The 17,882-nt window shown below is 34.7% G+C and overlaps 1 protein-coding gene across 1 annotated transcript in view; it reads left to right on the top strand.

Moving 5' to 3' along the window:
- Positions 1 to 13,600, top strand: part of Rel (relish) — a 34,003-nt gene extending 20,403 nt beyond the window's left edge. Inside the window, exons 18-22 of the mRNA XM_089730072.1 lie at positions 124 to 293; positions 1,475 to 1,585; positions 9,720 to 9,935; positions 11,676 to 11,855; positions 12,722 to 13,600. Coding sequence (XP_089586198.1) covers positions 124 to 293; positions 1,475 to 1,585; positions 9,720 to 9,935; positions 11,676 to 11,855; positions 12,722 to 12,817 — 773 coding nt within the window. The 3' untranslated portion in view covers positions 12,818 to 13,600. The remainder of the gene's footprint in view (positions 1 to 123; positions 294 to 1,474; positions 1,586 to 9,719; positions 9,936 to 11,675; positions 11,856 to 12,721) is intronic.
- Positions 13,601 to 17,882: the final 4,282 nt, after the last annotated feature.

Raw genomic sequence — 17,882 nt, 5'->3', positions numbered from 1 at the left:
TTAAACACTAAATAAAAGTAATTTTCAACAGATTTAAATCTCTAAAAACCCAACAAAAGTATACTTCTAGTCCATATTCCTTCCAATCTGCTTTACGAAAAATTAAATCGTAATTTTTTCCAGAAAAACAAGCCCCCCTGCATTTGGCGAGGACGGGACAGAACGCGCGCCATCTACTGGAGAGCGGCGCCGACCACCGCGTGCGCGACATGCACGGCCGCACGCCGCTCCACCTGGCCGCCTACGACAGCCGCCTCGCGCTCGTCGCCGCCCTGCTGGACTACATACCCTCGGTCAGATATTGTCTACCAACACCATCTGCACTAGAACACAACCCGCCCGGGCGTATTTTATTATTAAAATGAAACTTTTTAAAGTGAAACTTTAATTATTACATCGTCTCTAACTTTTTCGTCTGTGTGGTGCATGTCGCGTGACGGCCGGCCGCGGAGTAGGGGTAAGGTGAAAGCCGCTCGTCAGAGCAGCCAAGGCCAAGCGGCGTATAGCTATAGGCGGCGTATAGCTAGCGCTAGTGTATAGACTGTTACTCATTTGTGCCAGTGCTTCACGCTATTTTGTTTGTGTTTGTCAGAGTTAAATGTCTGTAATGTGAAAAAAAGTTTCACTTTTACCGTGGTTTCATAAAACCACACAATCCTTTTTTTTATTGCTTAGAGGCGTGGACGTGCCCACAGCCCACCTGGTGTTATAGTGGCTACTGGAGCCCATAGACATCTACAACGTAAATGCCGCCACCCATCTGGAGATATAAGTTCTAAGGTCTCATTATAGTTACAACGGCTACCTCCCACCCTTCAAACCGAAATGCATTCCTGCTTCACGGCAGAGATAGGCGGGTGGTGTTACCTACCCGTGCGGACTCACAAGAGGTCCTACCGCCAGTAAAAATATAGCGTAGCTGGAATAACCCCTTAGGCTACCAACGAATAGATAGGAAAAAAAATAGTAACTAGAACACGCACGCAGTTACGGAATATTAACCCTTAGAGCGCGAATCGTCGGTAAATCGACTATTAAAGCATATAAAGTGGCAGCCGTCGGAATATCGACTATGTCACAGTTTCATTATTGTTATTAGGTATCGATCTATAACTTTTTTAATAAGTTAATAACATTAATAAAATTAGTTTGCTGTAATTTTAGCTTTGACTTTGTTTTTTATAAGGTACTTAATTTTAAAAATCCGTTTGCAATATCTACAAAATACATAAAAATAAGCTCAGCAGAAAAGGGTTAAAACTTGACTTTATAACCGTAATTATTATAACGTGCGATCATAATCGTGCAGTGAATATAAGAAATTGATAAAAAAATCAAAACAAAAGAAAAATAAAATAGAAAAGTAAAATAAAGTGTAAATTAAGAGACATTTAAATTAATGTGACAGATCAATAAAAGTTTTTAGTGTCGTATAATTCTAGCAACGATCATTAATGTTCTACTATTCTTACAGAAAGAAATAGATGCAACCGATGAATCAGGCAACACAGCACTACAGATTGTTTGTGGCGGGCCCTTAAGACAGAACTCCGTGGAGATCGTCAAACTATTACTTGCGAAAAAGGTGAGTAGAACTATCATTGGTATATAATGAATGGAATTAGCGCCAGAAGTCGCACTACATGTGGCAGAAGTGAGACTTCTGACGTAAGATAAGAAGAGAATAAGAAAGATGTTTTACGTATTTTTTGAGAGATACTTTTTATACTCAAGTTTGATCGTTTTATATTTGACATGCAAAAGATATTTACCTTCAACCTGTTATAAAGATCTAAGTTGTGCATAAAGATAGTAAAATAACTTGCATACATTATGATACTGTGTTTCTCGCCGGATCTTCTCAGTGGGTCGCGTTTCTGATCCGGTGGTAGATTTTGCGAAGCACTACTCTTGCTAGGGCCAGTGTTAGCAACACACCCGGTTTGAGCCCCGAGAGCTCACCTACACATCAAGGAGAAGCTGATATATCCCTTAAGGCCATCAGCATAGGTAGGAAAAAAAAGAGCAACTTTCAAAGTTAAAGGACAAATGCCCAAAAGTGGGCCAACTTTGTGTCAAAACTATTTGTACTTGAAAAACTATGCCTTTTTTTTCACGTTGTTTAGTTTATGTATCAACATTTCTTTCACCCCGGCATTGTTTTACAAAAAAAAAAATTACTTATTTGATAACATCCGAAAACTGATACTTCCATCATTCATAGTTTTTAAATTCGCCAATAGGCAGACAAAGGGCTTAGCCCATACAGCCTTGACCACCACCTTGAATTTTCCTTTTGTTCAATTCAATATTTATATATTGTAATGATAATTATTACTTAAAACTATGAATTATTTAATATTTGTAGACATTACTGAATGATTCAATTAGTAAAAATCTCAATGGCCCACCATTACTTTTTCTTTTTATCATGGTCAGTAAGTTAAGGCATCAACCCGAGTGAAGCGTCACTTGAAGTTTTTAATGTTTTTTAATAGTTTATTGTGATATAACTATAGAAATTGGGCGTTGTTTTGCGTATTAAACGTCAATGATCGTTGTTTACGATTATAGGCATTAAAATAAAACAGTGGCCAAGATATATATGACTTTTTTTTTCAAGATAAAAGGCCTGGGGAAACTCACGCTCAGTCAATGTGCTATTCATTAAAGATTAATACCGATATTTTTCAGTATTAGCTAATACAAATATATTCTTTATGTAATATTATAATACCTTAACTAATACGGGAATATTCTGATATCTTAATATACTTCGATAAAACGGGTAAACGAGTTAAACCTAATACGGTATTCGTGAAATAAGTTAATAATCATAGATTAATACACATAAATTAGTTATTAATGATATAAATAGTATATTGTATCTAGGAATTTGACTTCATACTAAATATTTTACAAGTAATATTATGTACATTAAAATGAATATTATTATTAAATCAGAATATGGTCAACATTGTACATTAATATAAATAACAAGTTACTAATATTATTTATTTCTTATTGGTGCATAACAACATCAGCTTTTTTACGGTACGTCGCTCAGAAATGAGTATTCCAGATTGCGAAAATATCCTCTGACACGGTACTGAGGTGGCTAGTAGGTACATAACAGTTATAATATTATAATCCACGAACCGTTTGTTTAGAAAATCATTTCGATTCAAAAATCAAACTTTTATTTATATTTTGAGAAGTTCTTAGAAGATAATTAAATACCACCGCAAAAATATATTATCATCATAATTTATTACGTAAAAACACTTAATTTAGTTCTGGCCGTATTACATTTTGTGCAAAAATATTTTAAATTTATGAAATTGGTAACTAATGTCAACTACCTACTTCCGTTTTTCAAATCATCGTTTTAAAACCAACTAATTCGAAGGGAACAGGAAATAAAATTAAAATAATGAAAATAAAGCTCCCCGATTTTATTCCAATAAATGTAAAAATGCACTATTTTGCCTTGAGTAGAATCTTTAGTTGAATCAAGAAATGAAGGTTCAAACATTAAAAAGTAATGCATTTAAAAATTCCCACTAGCATCTTCGAAATGTAAAAAGTGCAATACAAAATGGTCCTTAAATATAAACATTTATCTCACTTACTCTTCGCGCATGCAGTATTGTTATGAATGTGATAGACAGATATCCGCGAGACACGTACGGCGTATGCCAGTATATTTTCGTGTGATAGATACTTCGCTAAGTAACAGTGTTCTGTGGATAGATACAACTCATACAACCCGACCGATGTGAGTTGGCTGATATTATGAATAAGTGAATACGGAATATTAGCATATCAGAATTCGACGGATTACCGTTACACGAATACAAGCTGTATTACGAATATCATAATGAATACTAATTTATCGGTCTCACCCTTACTGTTCATTGACTTGACGTCAAAACTCCCAAAAAGCAATAAAAAGAAATACATACACCGGTTTTTTATTGACATGAAAATAATATTACTACGACAGACTAGGCTGTATAGGCTACGCTCTTTGCCTGGCTATTGGCTAATTTAAAAACAACAACAACTATATCGTTTATCGTTGCCGGCTTCCGGATTTTCATTTGCTGCACTTGTTGTTTTTACGTCGAGTTGGGTTTATATTCCTCCGTATTTACTTCTACTTCTGATACGTTACGATATTTATCCTATCGAGTTGAGCGTCTCCGTTCCTCGAGTGAATTTGTGTATTGTAAGCAGTGTGAGTGTATAGACTCTTGTTTTAAAACTAAGTGAGTGTTTGCATTCATAATAATTAGTATTAACTTGAAAAATGTCTACACCTGGTCGAGCTCGGCTAAACCACCCTCTCTCTCGCCGATGTGCGAATTGTTCGCTGCGTTTGGCACCTACTCTTCGTAGAAGACCTATTGCCGAATTAGACGAACAAATGCTGAACCTTCTACAAACCTGGATAACGCCTACACCCGTAAGTTTATATGTTCAGTAAAACATTCTGAGCCCCTTAACATTCTTGATATGCATTACAAATTATTGGGTGTGACCGTGTGTTTATAAAAACATGATTCATAATAATTCTCAATTCATTATCTGAATTTGTACTGTGAAAACTAGCTAATGCTTGTGCGGAGGCAAAGTCATTCTATATTTTCTTTTTCAGGTATCCCCTGATGACATGCTATGTAATGAATGCTTTGTATTATTGCAAGAGCGAGTAATAACAAACACAGTTTCTTCTCAAGTAAATATATCCCCTGCTCTTGGACATCTAAACATATGTTTTGGATGTGGTATGTCAATTGCTAATCGCAGAACTCACAGAGTTTCGCAAGACTGTCTTCAAAGGCATTTTATTTTAAGATGGACTCCTGCTCATCAAGTAAGTATTATTAACTTGGCAAATTAATAACTTTTGTCAGTAAAAATAATTAATCTTCCATGTTTTAGATCATACGTTTGGAGCGAGTTTGTAGTGCTTGTTGGGAGGCTGCAACAAGAGATGTGTGTAGACAAGCACGACATGACATTGATAGACCTGGCTTGGAGTCAGTGGAATCTGGCAGCATTGAAGATGCTGTGATTCCTGAACCACCTCCACTACCAGTTCAGGCACCTCAAGTACAACATTTGTGGCCAATACAAACTACAATAAACTCTCTAAAATATAAACAGGTTTCTGCAAGCTCACAACCTTGCTTGTTTATTGGGTGCAAGAACACAGACCGTCTGTTAGAACCCGGAATTAGTGCTCGAATATCGAATATCATTTGTACAGCAAATACTTGGGCTGAACTACAAACTCCATACTCAGACTTTACTGGTACTCAAGTTGATGACATATTTACAAAACTTGAAAGAGCTGCTGAGAGACATGTGGACTTTAATGACATTAGCTCGATAGATTCACACTTATGCCATTATTGGTTGGGACTTAGTGCAGAGCAATTTAATGAACTCTTATACAATGATTTTCCAAATCCTTCTGTAGCTCTCAGTATATTTTTAGTCAAACTTAGAACTGGGGCCCAACCATGAACTTTATAGAAAACTGCCAAGTTCTGGGCAGTTCAACTTTTTGTCGAACCTGACAGGTTTTTAATTCGCACCATGAAGTTACTTTGCCAGACATGTAGCTGACCCTGCTTCATTGTCTCTGTCCCGTTTGCTGAATTTGGAAGCAAAAGTTCGTTCCGAAATTGAGTATTTTTAAAGTTGTATCGGTTTTTCGGTTTTTAACAAACTAATAAAAAAATCATTTGGAATACTCTAATCTTATCCTAGTGTTAATTGCAATAATTTTAAAGAAAAATTAATGATTTTCTAATATTAAAGCCTTAAAATGCACAATAACATGTAACCAAAAAACTTGTGGTTGACGCTCTCTTCTGAACGTGCAAATCACTTTGATTAATTGAACTAATTTGAAGGGTTGTTGTTTCTAGAATACATTGACTTATAAGTGGGGAAATATGCTTTGTTAAATTAATCAAAAATCATTTAACCACTTTGAATTTGAATAACCATTCGCATTGTGGCAGTCTTACTAAACTATGTTTTAGTAAAAAAATAACAACGTCTATAATTTGAAGAATTTTGTTTGACCAATTGGAAATGGTTCGGATTTTTTAAAATTCTCAAGAATATTATAACAATGTATCATAAAGAGTTCAACCACGCGAATTCTACCGTAGAAAATGACTACAAGTAGTCTAAAACTTTAATTCAGTTATTGGAGATCCCCAAAAAGATCCCAAAGATTGGATGAATGTAAGTTTTATTAACTACAATTATTTGATGGTATTGTATAGTACATAAAATCAAAGATAACAATCATGTTTTCATTTTCAGTATCTGATAGACTGAAATGTGAAATTCAAAAGGTACAATTATTAAAACATCAAAATGAAAACAGTTGGAGGAATATATGAAAAACAGTCCTGATTAATGTCAATGAAAATAAATTGATCAATAATTTGAGAAGACTGGTAATCAAGTAAAGCCATATGATGTAGAAGTTACCGATATAACTGCAAAAAGCAAATTATTCTAAATATTTTCCTAAAATCAATGCAATATTTTGATTTTGATATTCACCATGAATACTGTGTGAACAAAGACTTCAACAGCAAGTAGAAGCAAAAAATTTCAGGATAAACGCTGTTTATTCTGCACATGATCAATAAGTTGCCATCTTCTAGTAAAACCTTGTTACAGTACAATATTTGGGAACTTCTAGCGGTCCGTTAATGTTGTGTTGTTGATCAATCTTCAGTGTTGGGAGGGGATGGTTATAGTTGGTCTTCTTACAATATGTCCTCGGTTGCCATCCTGCTTTTAAGTATTTACTCACTAAATATCTTCATATCAGAATTACAAATCTAAAAAAAAACATACTAAACACATACTCTGAGAATTCTGTGTTGTAAATGAATGATTTAACAATATTTTCATTGAAGTATTTTTACTACTTACATATTTTCCAACTATAGTAGAATTATTTTGTCCATGCAGTTTGGGTCATAAAACATAGCCCGGCTAGGGAGTGAGCATGTTGCGCGGGCGCAACGCCATTATCAACAAAAACATATGAGTTATCGAAGGCGGTACACGGCGGCGGGGTGGTATACGAAGGGTGGTGAGACATTGTTATGTTATGAGTCATTTGTTGTACCTACCTGCAAATTATAGTACATATTATGTCGAAAAGAAATGTAATTTTGTGCATTCGTTTTCTGAATTTTGTTTTAGTGACACAATGGCTACTCCTTTGTTTTGTACCAAAATATACCAGCACAAGCACGTGTTTTTATCAACAATGTATTAATTTTTTTTACTGAAATGAGAATATATCCCGAAAAGTTACAAAGTGTTAATTTCTGCCGTTCTCGTTAACTTGCTGCGGTGATATGTGGTGTAAGTGTTCGATTAGTGATTTTTTCTTTCATTTTTATCACTAACCCACAAAATGACAAAACTAAATACACTATCGATAACGCTTATCGACAACATGATGCGCATCACTCTGCCCGTCCATAAGGCTCGTGAGTGGAAGAGAGAGCGAAATAATCGCTGCATCGCTCCGATTTTTTATGACCCAAACTGCACGGACAAAATAATTCTACTATAGGTAGTATTAACATGTAATGTTAATAAACAAATAGATGTGCATTACCATTTTTTATTATTAAATTTTATAACAAGTTTTATCATTTATAAAATAACTTAATATCATATATGTAAGTAGAAAGTACATATTTGAATAAAGATTTTCATACCAATTATTGCAATATTGTTTTCTATAGTAGGGATAAATGTTCTTTATGTACCATTGATCTTTTGATTGTTCCATGTGCACTATCAATACACCCTCTGACATCTGAGTATCTTGGTATCCCAAAAAATCTAAAATTTAAGAGATATTAATTAGTTATAGTGAGCTATGTTTTACAAATTAGACAGAATTCAAAATAATTGAAGTTCTATGTATTGTAAACATTGTAAAGATAAGATTTTAGTTACCTTTTATCTCACTAAAACTGTTTTTAGATAGAACTTTGGTATTAAATAATGTGAAAAGAGTTAATTTGTTATATCCACTAAGCAATCTTTAAATGATATCGAAATAAATAAAACTGTTTAATGTGTGATAAAAAAAATACACCACAATTCACTGAATTTTAATCTAATGCTGAAGAATATGTTAATATTGCTCAGACTAGATTAAATACAGTAAATTATCTATCGGAATTTATTCAACGGGAACATATAAATAGAAGACGTACGATTTTCCAAAGAATTAACAGCAGTGCTCCCTCCCGATTTGGATAGTTTTCCAAGACTAACATTAAATGATTTAAGAAGATTTGCATTAGGATCATACCAACTTAAGCAGGCGAGGTCCTATTATGGGGAGCATGTGCGAGCAAATAGTACCTATTGTATAGAAATAAGCAATGAAATAATAGAAGATTTGCCCTTAATATTGGGATAAAATAATTATTTACTTAGGGCAAGAATAAAGTCACGACACGTAAGCAATAGGACTTACTATACTTATCTGTTGATAGCTAGAGAGCAAGAAAGGGTAAACTCTTTAGAGAGCGTCATTGCTTATTACTGTACTTGCTTAGTGGGAAATCGTACAGTAAGTAGGGTGCTGCGCTCATACGATGACCGTATTATGGTATTTAAGCTGGGGACGTTTTACTGATATAAGCGCCCCAGCACTGTCACTAAATGACATATTTTATGAAGAGTAAATGTTTTTTGCAATTGATTGGTGTATTATTTTATTTATACTAATATATAAATCTACAGTGGTTTTTACGGATGTTCCGTTATAATTACTGAACCGTGCATCCGATTGACTTGAATCTTGGTATCCATGTAGAAAATACATGTACTTAATGGATAGGCTAGTATTTATATGAGTGTTGGACTCCCTACACCAGTTTCGGGGGCGTTAATGATGAGAATCTTTGTGAGGGTGAGATCTAATAATGTTAATTTTAAATGCCCAGCGAAGCGGACGGGTACAGCTATTTATTAATAAACCTGTTATCAATATTGTCAGAATGACTTACAACTTCCATACACATAACAATTGTAAGTGTATATATATATATATATATATATCTATATAAAGTGTCACATAATTAGTGCTCCATTTCTGACAATTATCGATAATGTAATCAACCCCTTGAAAGCAAAATGGTGATCTCACATGCTATAGACTGCTGTATATGGCTGCTACTCAAACCTTTATCTAGTTTTATAATATTAATAATGTAGGTACAAAGACATTTACTTTCTACCGAAAGAAGGGTCGGTGAAGTCCATTCTCAGAAACCATCGTCATTTTATTATTATTATTGTATAGAATATTAAAATGTATAGGGCTTATTTCTAGCAACATTAAGCACAATTAACTTATTTAACATTGTAACTATGAGATTAAATTATGAGAGCGATTATTGATTTCGAAGAAAACAGGTACCTATAGGTACATAACCTTCATTTTAGCTGCAGAAAAAAAACAGATTTCCCTTAAACCTGGGTGAGAATATAAAAATCGTTTTCTTAATATGAAACGATATTTCTTTGTCTATCAAATTAAGTTAAAACCATCATAACACGACAACTTTCTTGGGGCCCAAACGCTCATAGAAAATGGGCATTGTCCTTTGATACTTGACAAAACCTGTTTTTTTTATTCACAGGCCGATCCTAACTTTCACGGCGCTCAGAAAGAATCTGCCTGGAAAATGTCTGCCGATAAACCTGAACTAAGAGCACTTCTCTTGGAAGCTATCGCCTTCGAAGACGGCTTCGAGAATAATAGTGTGAAATCTGAACCCGATGACGAAATCAAGTCTGAACCTGATGACGAGATCAAATCTGAACCCGAGGACGATTACGATTCAGCCGATGAAGGCGTAAGTGATTAAATTAAGATCTATTTTTTATTCATCGATTGAAAAATATATTTTTATAAGCACCCTAATTTTACTACAAAAAAAGCAACGAAATAGCCTAGGTAGAAATCACTTTTATTGTAATCAACAATGTAAATTAACTACTTTTAACGTAATGAAATCAAATAACTTTGACAATAATAAAATACAATAATTGTGCAACGATGTGAACGTCCATCCGTCCCGACGGCCGCGAGCAAAAAGAGAGCGATACCTTGTGCCAACGCGCCCCAACATCACGCCACGCGCTTTCCCGACAGCACACCATCGTTGACGTCACTTAGGCCACGCCTCCAATGCCATCATCATCTTCTATTTAAATATATTTTGCTCTCGTTAATTTAGTAAAACTACGCTCGGGAGTAGTTTTTCCTCTTTTTGAACGATTTTCTTGAGTATCCAAGTTCCTTTGTTTATAATTGATGAGAGAATGTTAAGTAATTAACTCTTGTTTTCATGTTCTTTTCAATAATTTTTTTTTTATGTCGTACTGCTAACATTTCAATTTAACCTATTTTTCCGCTGTTTGTAAAATTGCTGTAACACCTCATAGCGTGTTATAAGAGATTGCTGTACATGCCTGTAACTGGCTTACATACAGTATGCGCGCGAGTTACTGCATGTCCATCGGGGCCAGCGACAACGCGCGGGGTGCAGCTCCGCCCGCCTCCCCACTGTTGTCTGATGTCTAGTGTTGTCTTTGACAGTTGTGACGCGCGCTTATCGATACCGAAAATTTACGCTAACGCTATTGTGTTATTTCATGGTGAATAAACCATGACTACTTCGCTTCCAACAGGTTCAGGTAGAAAAAAACCTACACTGATTCGGACTCTGATCTGTCGGCTGTCTTTTCATCTGATAGTCATTGATGTGGAATTTAAAAAATATTTTTCTCTATTAGAAATAAATAAGGAATTACTTATCACATTTATTTTATAATTTGCAAAATGACCTAGTTACATTAAACCAAATTGACAGCTGTTGACTAAATCGGTAGTTATTATCGACATTACCATAATTAACTACGTCACAGCACTACCGCATTCCTCAGGATGAACATAAACTCGCGCGCCTACTGTATCAGTACTTAATTTTATACATGTTAATTTTAAGCTTAAATGTTTTGTGTGTATTGCTGTTGGTGTGTCTAAATCTTATATATATGTAAAGAAAAACCTTCATAGTCTAAAACTCTTTAGTTTTATGAAAAGGATTTTTCTTAAATGTCATTCAGTGAAGTTTGACATTAAGTAAAAAGAAAGTTCAGTTTGTTAATATAATAATTTTATTAAATTAAGGGCTTTAAATGTTGTTTTCTCATTATACACATAACAGAAAACGCAATTAAGTCTTTTATTGTTTATTTATTCTGGAGTACCCAATATCATTATAAAATGAATTGCTTATCGTTAGTCTCGCTAAAACTCGAGAACGTCTGGACCGATTTGGCTAATTTTGGTCTTGAATTATTTGTGGAAGTTCAGAGAAGGTTTAAAAGATAGCTAAATATGAAAATGCTCGGAATTAAATAAAAATAACTATTTTGTTTTTCCTTCTATGTGTTCCCCATCGGACGGATTCCTTTTGTTTGTTTTAATTTTATTTTATACAAAAGTTTAGGTCTTTTGTTTATCGATTGAGGCACTACGAAGTCTGCCGGCTCAGCTAGTAAATAAATAAATAAATAAATTCGTTCAGGAGGAGACAAGTGGCAGCACGGCACTAGACGGCATGGGCCAGTACTTGGGCGAGGTGAGCTCGCTACTGGACCGGTCGGGCAGCTGGCAGGAGCTAGCGGGCAGGCTGCGGCTCGACTCGCTGCTCTCCCTGTACTGCGCGCAGCCCAGCCCCACGCACACGCTGCTGCTGCATCTCAAGGTACTAACTTCGCACTACCCTCTCCACAAGTCATTCCTAAGCATCTGTATTACAACACTATTGAGATCTTAGGACAAGGTATTTTTATTTTTTATTGCTTAGATGAGTGGACGATTTCACAGCCCACTTGGTGTTAAGTGGTTACTGGAGCCCATAGACATCTACAACGTAAATGCACCACCAACCTTGAGATATAAGTTCTAAGGTCTCAGTATAGTTACAATGGCTGCCCCATCGTTCAAACCGAAACTCATTACTGCTTCACGGCAGAAATAGGCGGGGTGGTGGTATCTACCCGTGCGGACTCACAAGAGGTCCTACCACCAGTACACCAGGTAGAAGGGAAAAAGACCACCCGGCCGGCCGCTAAACCGTTGGTCAGATCAGGTAAACGCGCTCACCGGAATTTCTGTTACGACCGCCCTGAGAGAAGCCGAAAATCGAACGAAATGGAAGCTGATGATACAAAGAGCCGCGAAGGCCTTTCAGGGACACGACCTTCAGCAATGAAGTATGCGACTAAGAAGAAGAAGAAAATACTTTACATTTTCGTCGCATGCAAACGTATTGTTAGCGCATACGTCATGGTAACGTGTAAGTCTCTTAATAAAAAAAATCACATCTGCCAAATAGTTTGACAGTTCGAAGTCGGAATCACTATATTATATGTAAAATAAAGGGCGACATACATAATATAATCTAATCTTCGATAAAAAAATGTATATATATTGTGTAGGGTAAACGATCTCATAGTCCACCTGCTCTATAGTGGTTGTTTTTTACAACACTCAGAGGAAGAAATAGAGCGGCCTCATTCTAAGAAAATACACGGCCGATTATTTACAATTAAATTTATGTCATTACAGGAATACAATGAAATATCATCGAAATCGTTAGCATTCATCCTAGAAGATATGGGAGAGTTAGAAGCGGCTGAAGTTATAAGAAGATACGTTGAATAAATTCTGTCGAATTTATATTGATCGCAAATTTATTAACACTTTGACCTGTTAATGCACTTACGTGAGCCCGTGACTTCAAACCCGTTTTAAAACTGTTTTTCTTAAAACCGAGAACCCAATTGTTATATTCACTTATAAAAATTTGGATTATTAGTGATTGTTAAATATTTAAATATATATTTTTTATTATAGATGTAGATACAATGATAATCACAATTTACATATTAATTTAAAGTTTATAGCATTAATGTATATAATAAGTCTGCAACAAAATTGTATTTAACAAAGAATTAGGTACATACATTTTTTTTATTTAAATTAATCGTATCCTATGAGAGTATTTGAATTGTCTTATTATCTAGTCATTTATTAAAAAACAAAATTTTGATTTTGGGCAAAAAATTCAACCCACAATTTCTATTTGTTAAAATCTTTTAAACAAAAATTTTATGATTGGATTTGCTGTGTGGTCACATGAGAAGTAATATTGTTATTGTTTTATCACGTTCGCCCTTGTATTGCATTCGAAATGGAATACGAATAGGCGGCTCTACGTTGGAAGGAACATCTTTAGTTGGAATGTTCAAAATAATACCTGAAATTTCCTCAAGCGGATATTGTAAGTTTAATTTTATGTATACATTTTAATGACAATTTTGTATTATTTGAAATTATTTTGTGGTTGTAGTAATGAGGAAATTTTAATATAATCGTGTAACGATAATTATCTATGTTTTTTTTAGAATTCACATATAAAACCTCTCTTAAAAAAAAAAACAAAAATCAATTTATCATATAGGCACAGACGTAACCCCTTACATTGATGATGTCCATGAGTGACGGTGACTACTTACCTTGAAATGAGCTGTATGCCCATCAGCTTAAAAAGGTAATGAAAGAAACGAATCTAAAATATTATTTATTACACCACAGGATATGTCCCGTTAAAAGTTAAAGATAATAACGACATACCTATACATACATTATTATTTTCATTGTGATTATGGTAGGTGTTTAAATTTACTTAATAGTTTTTTTTAGTCCAGTATAATAGGCCCGGTATACTTCTTAACTACTTAACTCTCCGACGGGTCGATCTAGATCCACGGTAAAGGAATATCACCGTTTAATAAAAAATAAAACTCGCAAATTTTCACAATAACTGCTGGTAGGGCTTATTGTAAATCTACATGCTTAGCACCACTGTCCGACCAATATAATAGGTTGGGGAAAAAGTCTTTTCGCATTATAGTATGTATGAACTTGTAATAAAATCTCTTTGGCTATACTATATGTATCTGGTTGGTTTTGGTATCATTAAAAGATAAAATTTTAAAGAAGATAATTCCAAATTCAAATAGGAAATTTTCGTACTGTCAAGATGAGTGAATCTAATGAAAAAATTCGATACATTTTAAAATTTTACTACAAAAAAGGTAAAAATGCAACACAAGCCGCGAAAAAAATTTGCGATGTTTATGGACCTAGTGTGTCCTAGTGCAGTGTCTGCGAGAGTAGCACAAATTAGGTTTTAACGTTTTCAATCCGGAAATGTTGATGTCAAAATCAAACCCGCAGAATGATAATTTGCGTAATCACTGATGGTAGGACCCTTTGTGAGTTTGCACGGATAGGTAGGTACCACCACCCCATCTATTTCTGCCGTGAAGCAGTAATGCGTTTCGATTTGAAGGGTGGGGCAGCCGTTGTAACTATACTGAGACCTTAGAACTTATCTCAAGGTGGGTGGCGAATTTACGTTGTAGATGCCTATGGGCTCCAGTAAGCACTTAACACCAGGTGGGCTGTGAGCTCGTCCACCCATATAAGTAATAAAATAAAATAAAAGTCAAAGATGCACGTCGCCCTATTAAGCTAAGCGTCCACAGGTCGGTATCGTACGCATCGGACGCATCGCATCAATCGCATTATTTTTTCATACTGCGTCCACTGTATCGGCAGCGATCGGATTGCTGACGCAAGTACCAGCAATTTTCTTAGTGATCGAGCTGTGTTTGTGAGAATGGAGGAAAGCGAACAATTATTTGTCATTATTGCTTGTTTGTTAGCTGAAGAAGAAGAAAATACAGGAACATCTAAAAAAAGAAAACATAATATCTGGATACACGATATATTAAAGAAGAGATCGAAACATGGAGAATACCACGCATTATTTCCTGATCTGTTAAATGATAACATCAAGTTTTTCCAATATTTTCGGATGTCTCAAGCTAAATTAAATTTTCTTGTTGACATCCATCCACAAATGGCGGATGACGCGGCGCGAGCGCGATGGGTGCGTCCACTGGTCGGCATTCCGTATGATGTCATCGGCACGCATCGCAAAAGTTGCCTCTCGGAGCATCAGTGTCTGCATTGCCGATGTGCGATCCGTACAATGCCGATCAGTGGACGCACTTGTATGACTTTCTATACAAAGAATACTACGATCCGTTAAATGCGATGCGTCCGATGCGTACGATACCGACCTGTGGACGCTTAGCTTTACGGAGGGATATAAAATGGATGCCATTTTTGAAAAAGTGGAGCAAGATCGGCATATCAGTAGTTACGACGTAGCTGAAGAACTGGGAACTGACCACAAAACAGTTTTAGTGCATTTGAAAAAAAAACTGGGTACACAAAAAAGGTCGGTATTTGGGAAGCCCCAAAATTTCTATAGCAATGGGATCATGTCTCTACCTATAAGATGGCAAAAAGTTATCGAACAAAATGGTATCTACATACTTTAGTTAAACGTAAATAAACCATATTAAAAAAAAATTTAAATTTTCTTAAAAATGCGAAGAAACTTTTTCCCCAACCTATTATGTCGCGAAGCAGTAATGCGTTCCACTTTGAAAGGTGGGTAGCCGTTATACTAAACAATTGAGGCAATGACTTGATCTCTCTGAGCTCTGAAAATCATAACTGCGGGTGTGTCTTTCTTTATAAGAAATGCATGGCTCTTTTCATTGGGTTAAATTACTTTTCAGGCACACTAAATGAGATAATTGTGTTCAACTTGCTCAATAGTTTAGCTTTATGTTAGTTTAGTATATCTAAATAATAATAAATAGTTTCGCAGAAAAATTTATCTATTAAAATCAAAAAAAATATTAATTTCATAAATCATGAAATGATGACTTTATGTCTAGAAAACTTTTGCAATGATCTTTTATTTACAAAAATAACGCAAAATATATTTTTAAATTTACTATTTGTAGACAAAACACTTCTTTGTTAACAATAAACGTAGGTATGCATGTAAATTTTACTGCCAAGATAACGACCTTTCATTTTTATTTTTGTGACTGCACACTGACATATACTGTGTACTTTGCACACAAAATTAATTAATTTATCAACATTCACCAATATGGTTCACATAAAGTGAAATACAGTAAAACATAGCTATATTATTGATATAGTAAAATATGACCACGCTTTGCTGCTATTGTGCCACTAATGATATAGGTAGTTACCTACATACTTAATTAAAATACTCTCATATTAAATGAGTTAAAACGCTCACTAAATCCTGGTTACACTTGATTATTTTTGTTAGTAATTGGATTAACTTTCAGGGTGAATGCAGGTAAAACTTTCAATTGAAATTAAAATATTTCAAGCTATATGAACCCTTCGAAGCTTCGTAGTACGTTATGCTGAGAATCATTCTAAAAGAAAATTTTATCGGCACTGTAGCCAAGGTCTTATCGAGGTCAATCGATGTCTTTTTAATATTAATGATGAAAACGTATTTAAATAAGTTACGTAATTTTAATGTTCTATACAATATAATTTCGCTAATCGAGGCTTTAACCAGAAACAATTAGGTAGGTATGAATAGAAAAGTTTATCGAACATTCGACGGTCTTAAAAAGTAACTAAGTAAAGATTTCATCATAAAAGTTTTACTATGAATAATACGTGTTTTTTTTAAACAAAAAAGATATAATTATAGGTTTTACAAAAACTGGATTTTTTTACATACCTAATGTCATATTTATAAACTTACATACAATAAATTAGTGGAATGTTACACTTATTTCAGATTGTTTAAATTAAACAGTAGACATGATTATATTTCTAAATGTACCTATTTATGTTAACTTAATTAGTGCGCATGTAGTTTTGATATATGGTTATTTTAAAGTTTAATAAGTTAGTTAATTATGACTATTCAATCGTGCCTTAATACAGACAATTTTATATTTGTGCGAAGAAAACATACAGCTCTAGGCAATGATGTTATAGTAAAAAGTTAAGTCTTTTTACTGTAACATCATTGGCTCTAGGTTATAAGACTAAGTTAAACGTTGTTTAAATAAAATATTATTAAAATAAAAGTAAATGAATTAAGGTAATTTAAGTTTTTTTTTTTACTCGAACCACCTTCACAATGGCTAATGTATGTTTAGTTTAATAAAAATATTTGCTTCGCACTCTCCGTCGTAATTGTCAGTAATTGACGAGTTCGATAAATAAGGATGCTGATCGGTGCTTGAAAGGCCTAACGGGAGTAACGGACGACGACGGCTTTGCGCTGCCCCGTCGCCTGGGTCAGATATATAATTAGCGGCGCTCATGATAAAGGGGTTAATATGCCCATTGTTCTGGTCTAGTAGTCTCCATATAAGTTATAGAACTCAGTAAATTGCGTTTGTTGATCTGAGAGATTATTGCACTTCATGTCATCTAACACCTATTGTTAGATGACATCCTAGATGTTATCTTATACCTAGGTACTCATTTAATTTCATTCGATTTTATGCAATACTATGAATTTATTTCGTTCTATTTCACAATTCGTACAACAGACATGCTTTTTGCTCCGGAATATTTGTATTGTATGGACTTGGTTTCTTTTGCTTTTCGGGTGGACATCGTGGATAATATATATCATTATTATCTAGACTTGTGTTGATAGATGACAGGACTCTGGCGGGAACGCGAGGAGCGAGTTGTGTGAATTTTTCTAATTTGACTATAGTAGAATTATTTTGTCCGTGCAGTTTGGGTCATAAAAATCGGAGCGGTGAAGCGAGTATTTCGCTCTCTC

This window comes from Bombyx mandarina, chromosome 09 (assembly GCF_030267445.1).
Source record: "Bombyx mandarina strain Sakado chromosome 09, ASM3026744v2".
NCBI lineage: Eukaryota > Metazoa > Arthropoda > Insecta > Lepidoptera > Bombycidae > Bombyx > Bombyx mandarina.
The sequence above is the reverse complement of the archived record's forward strand: the minus strand, read 5'-3'. Positions and strand labels throughout refer to the sequence as shown.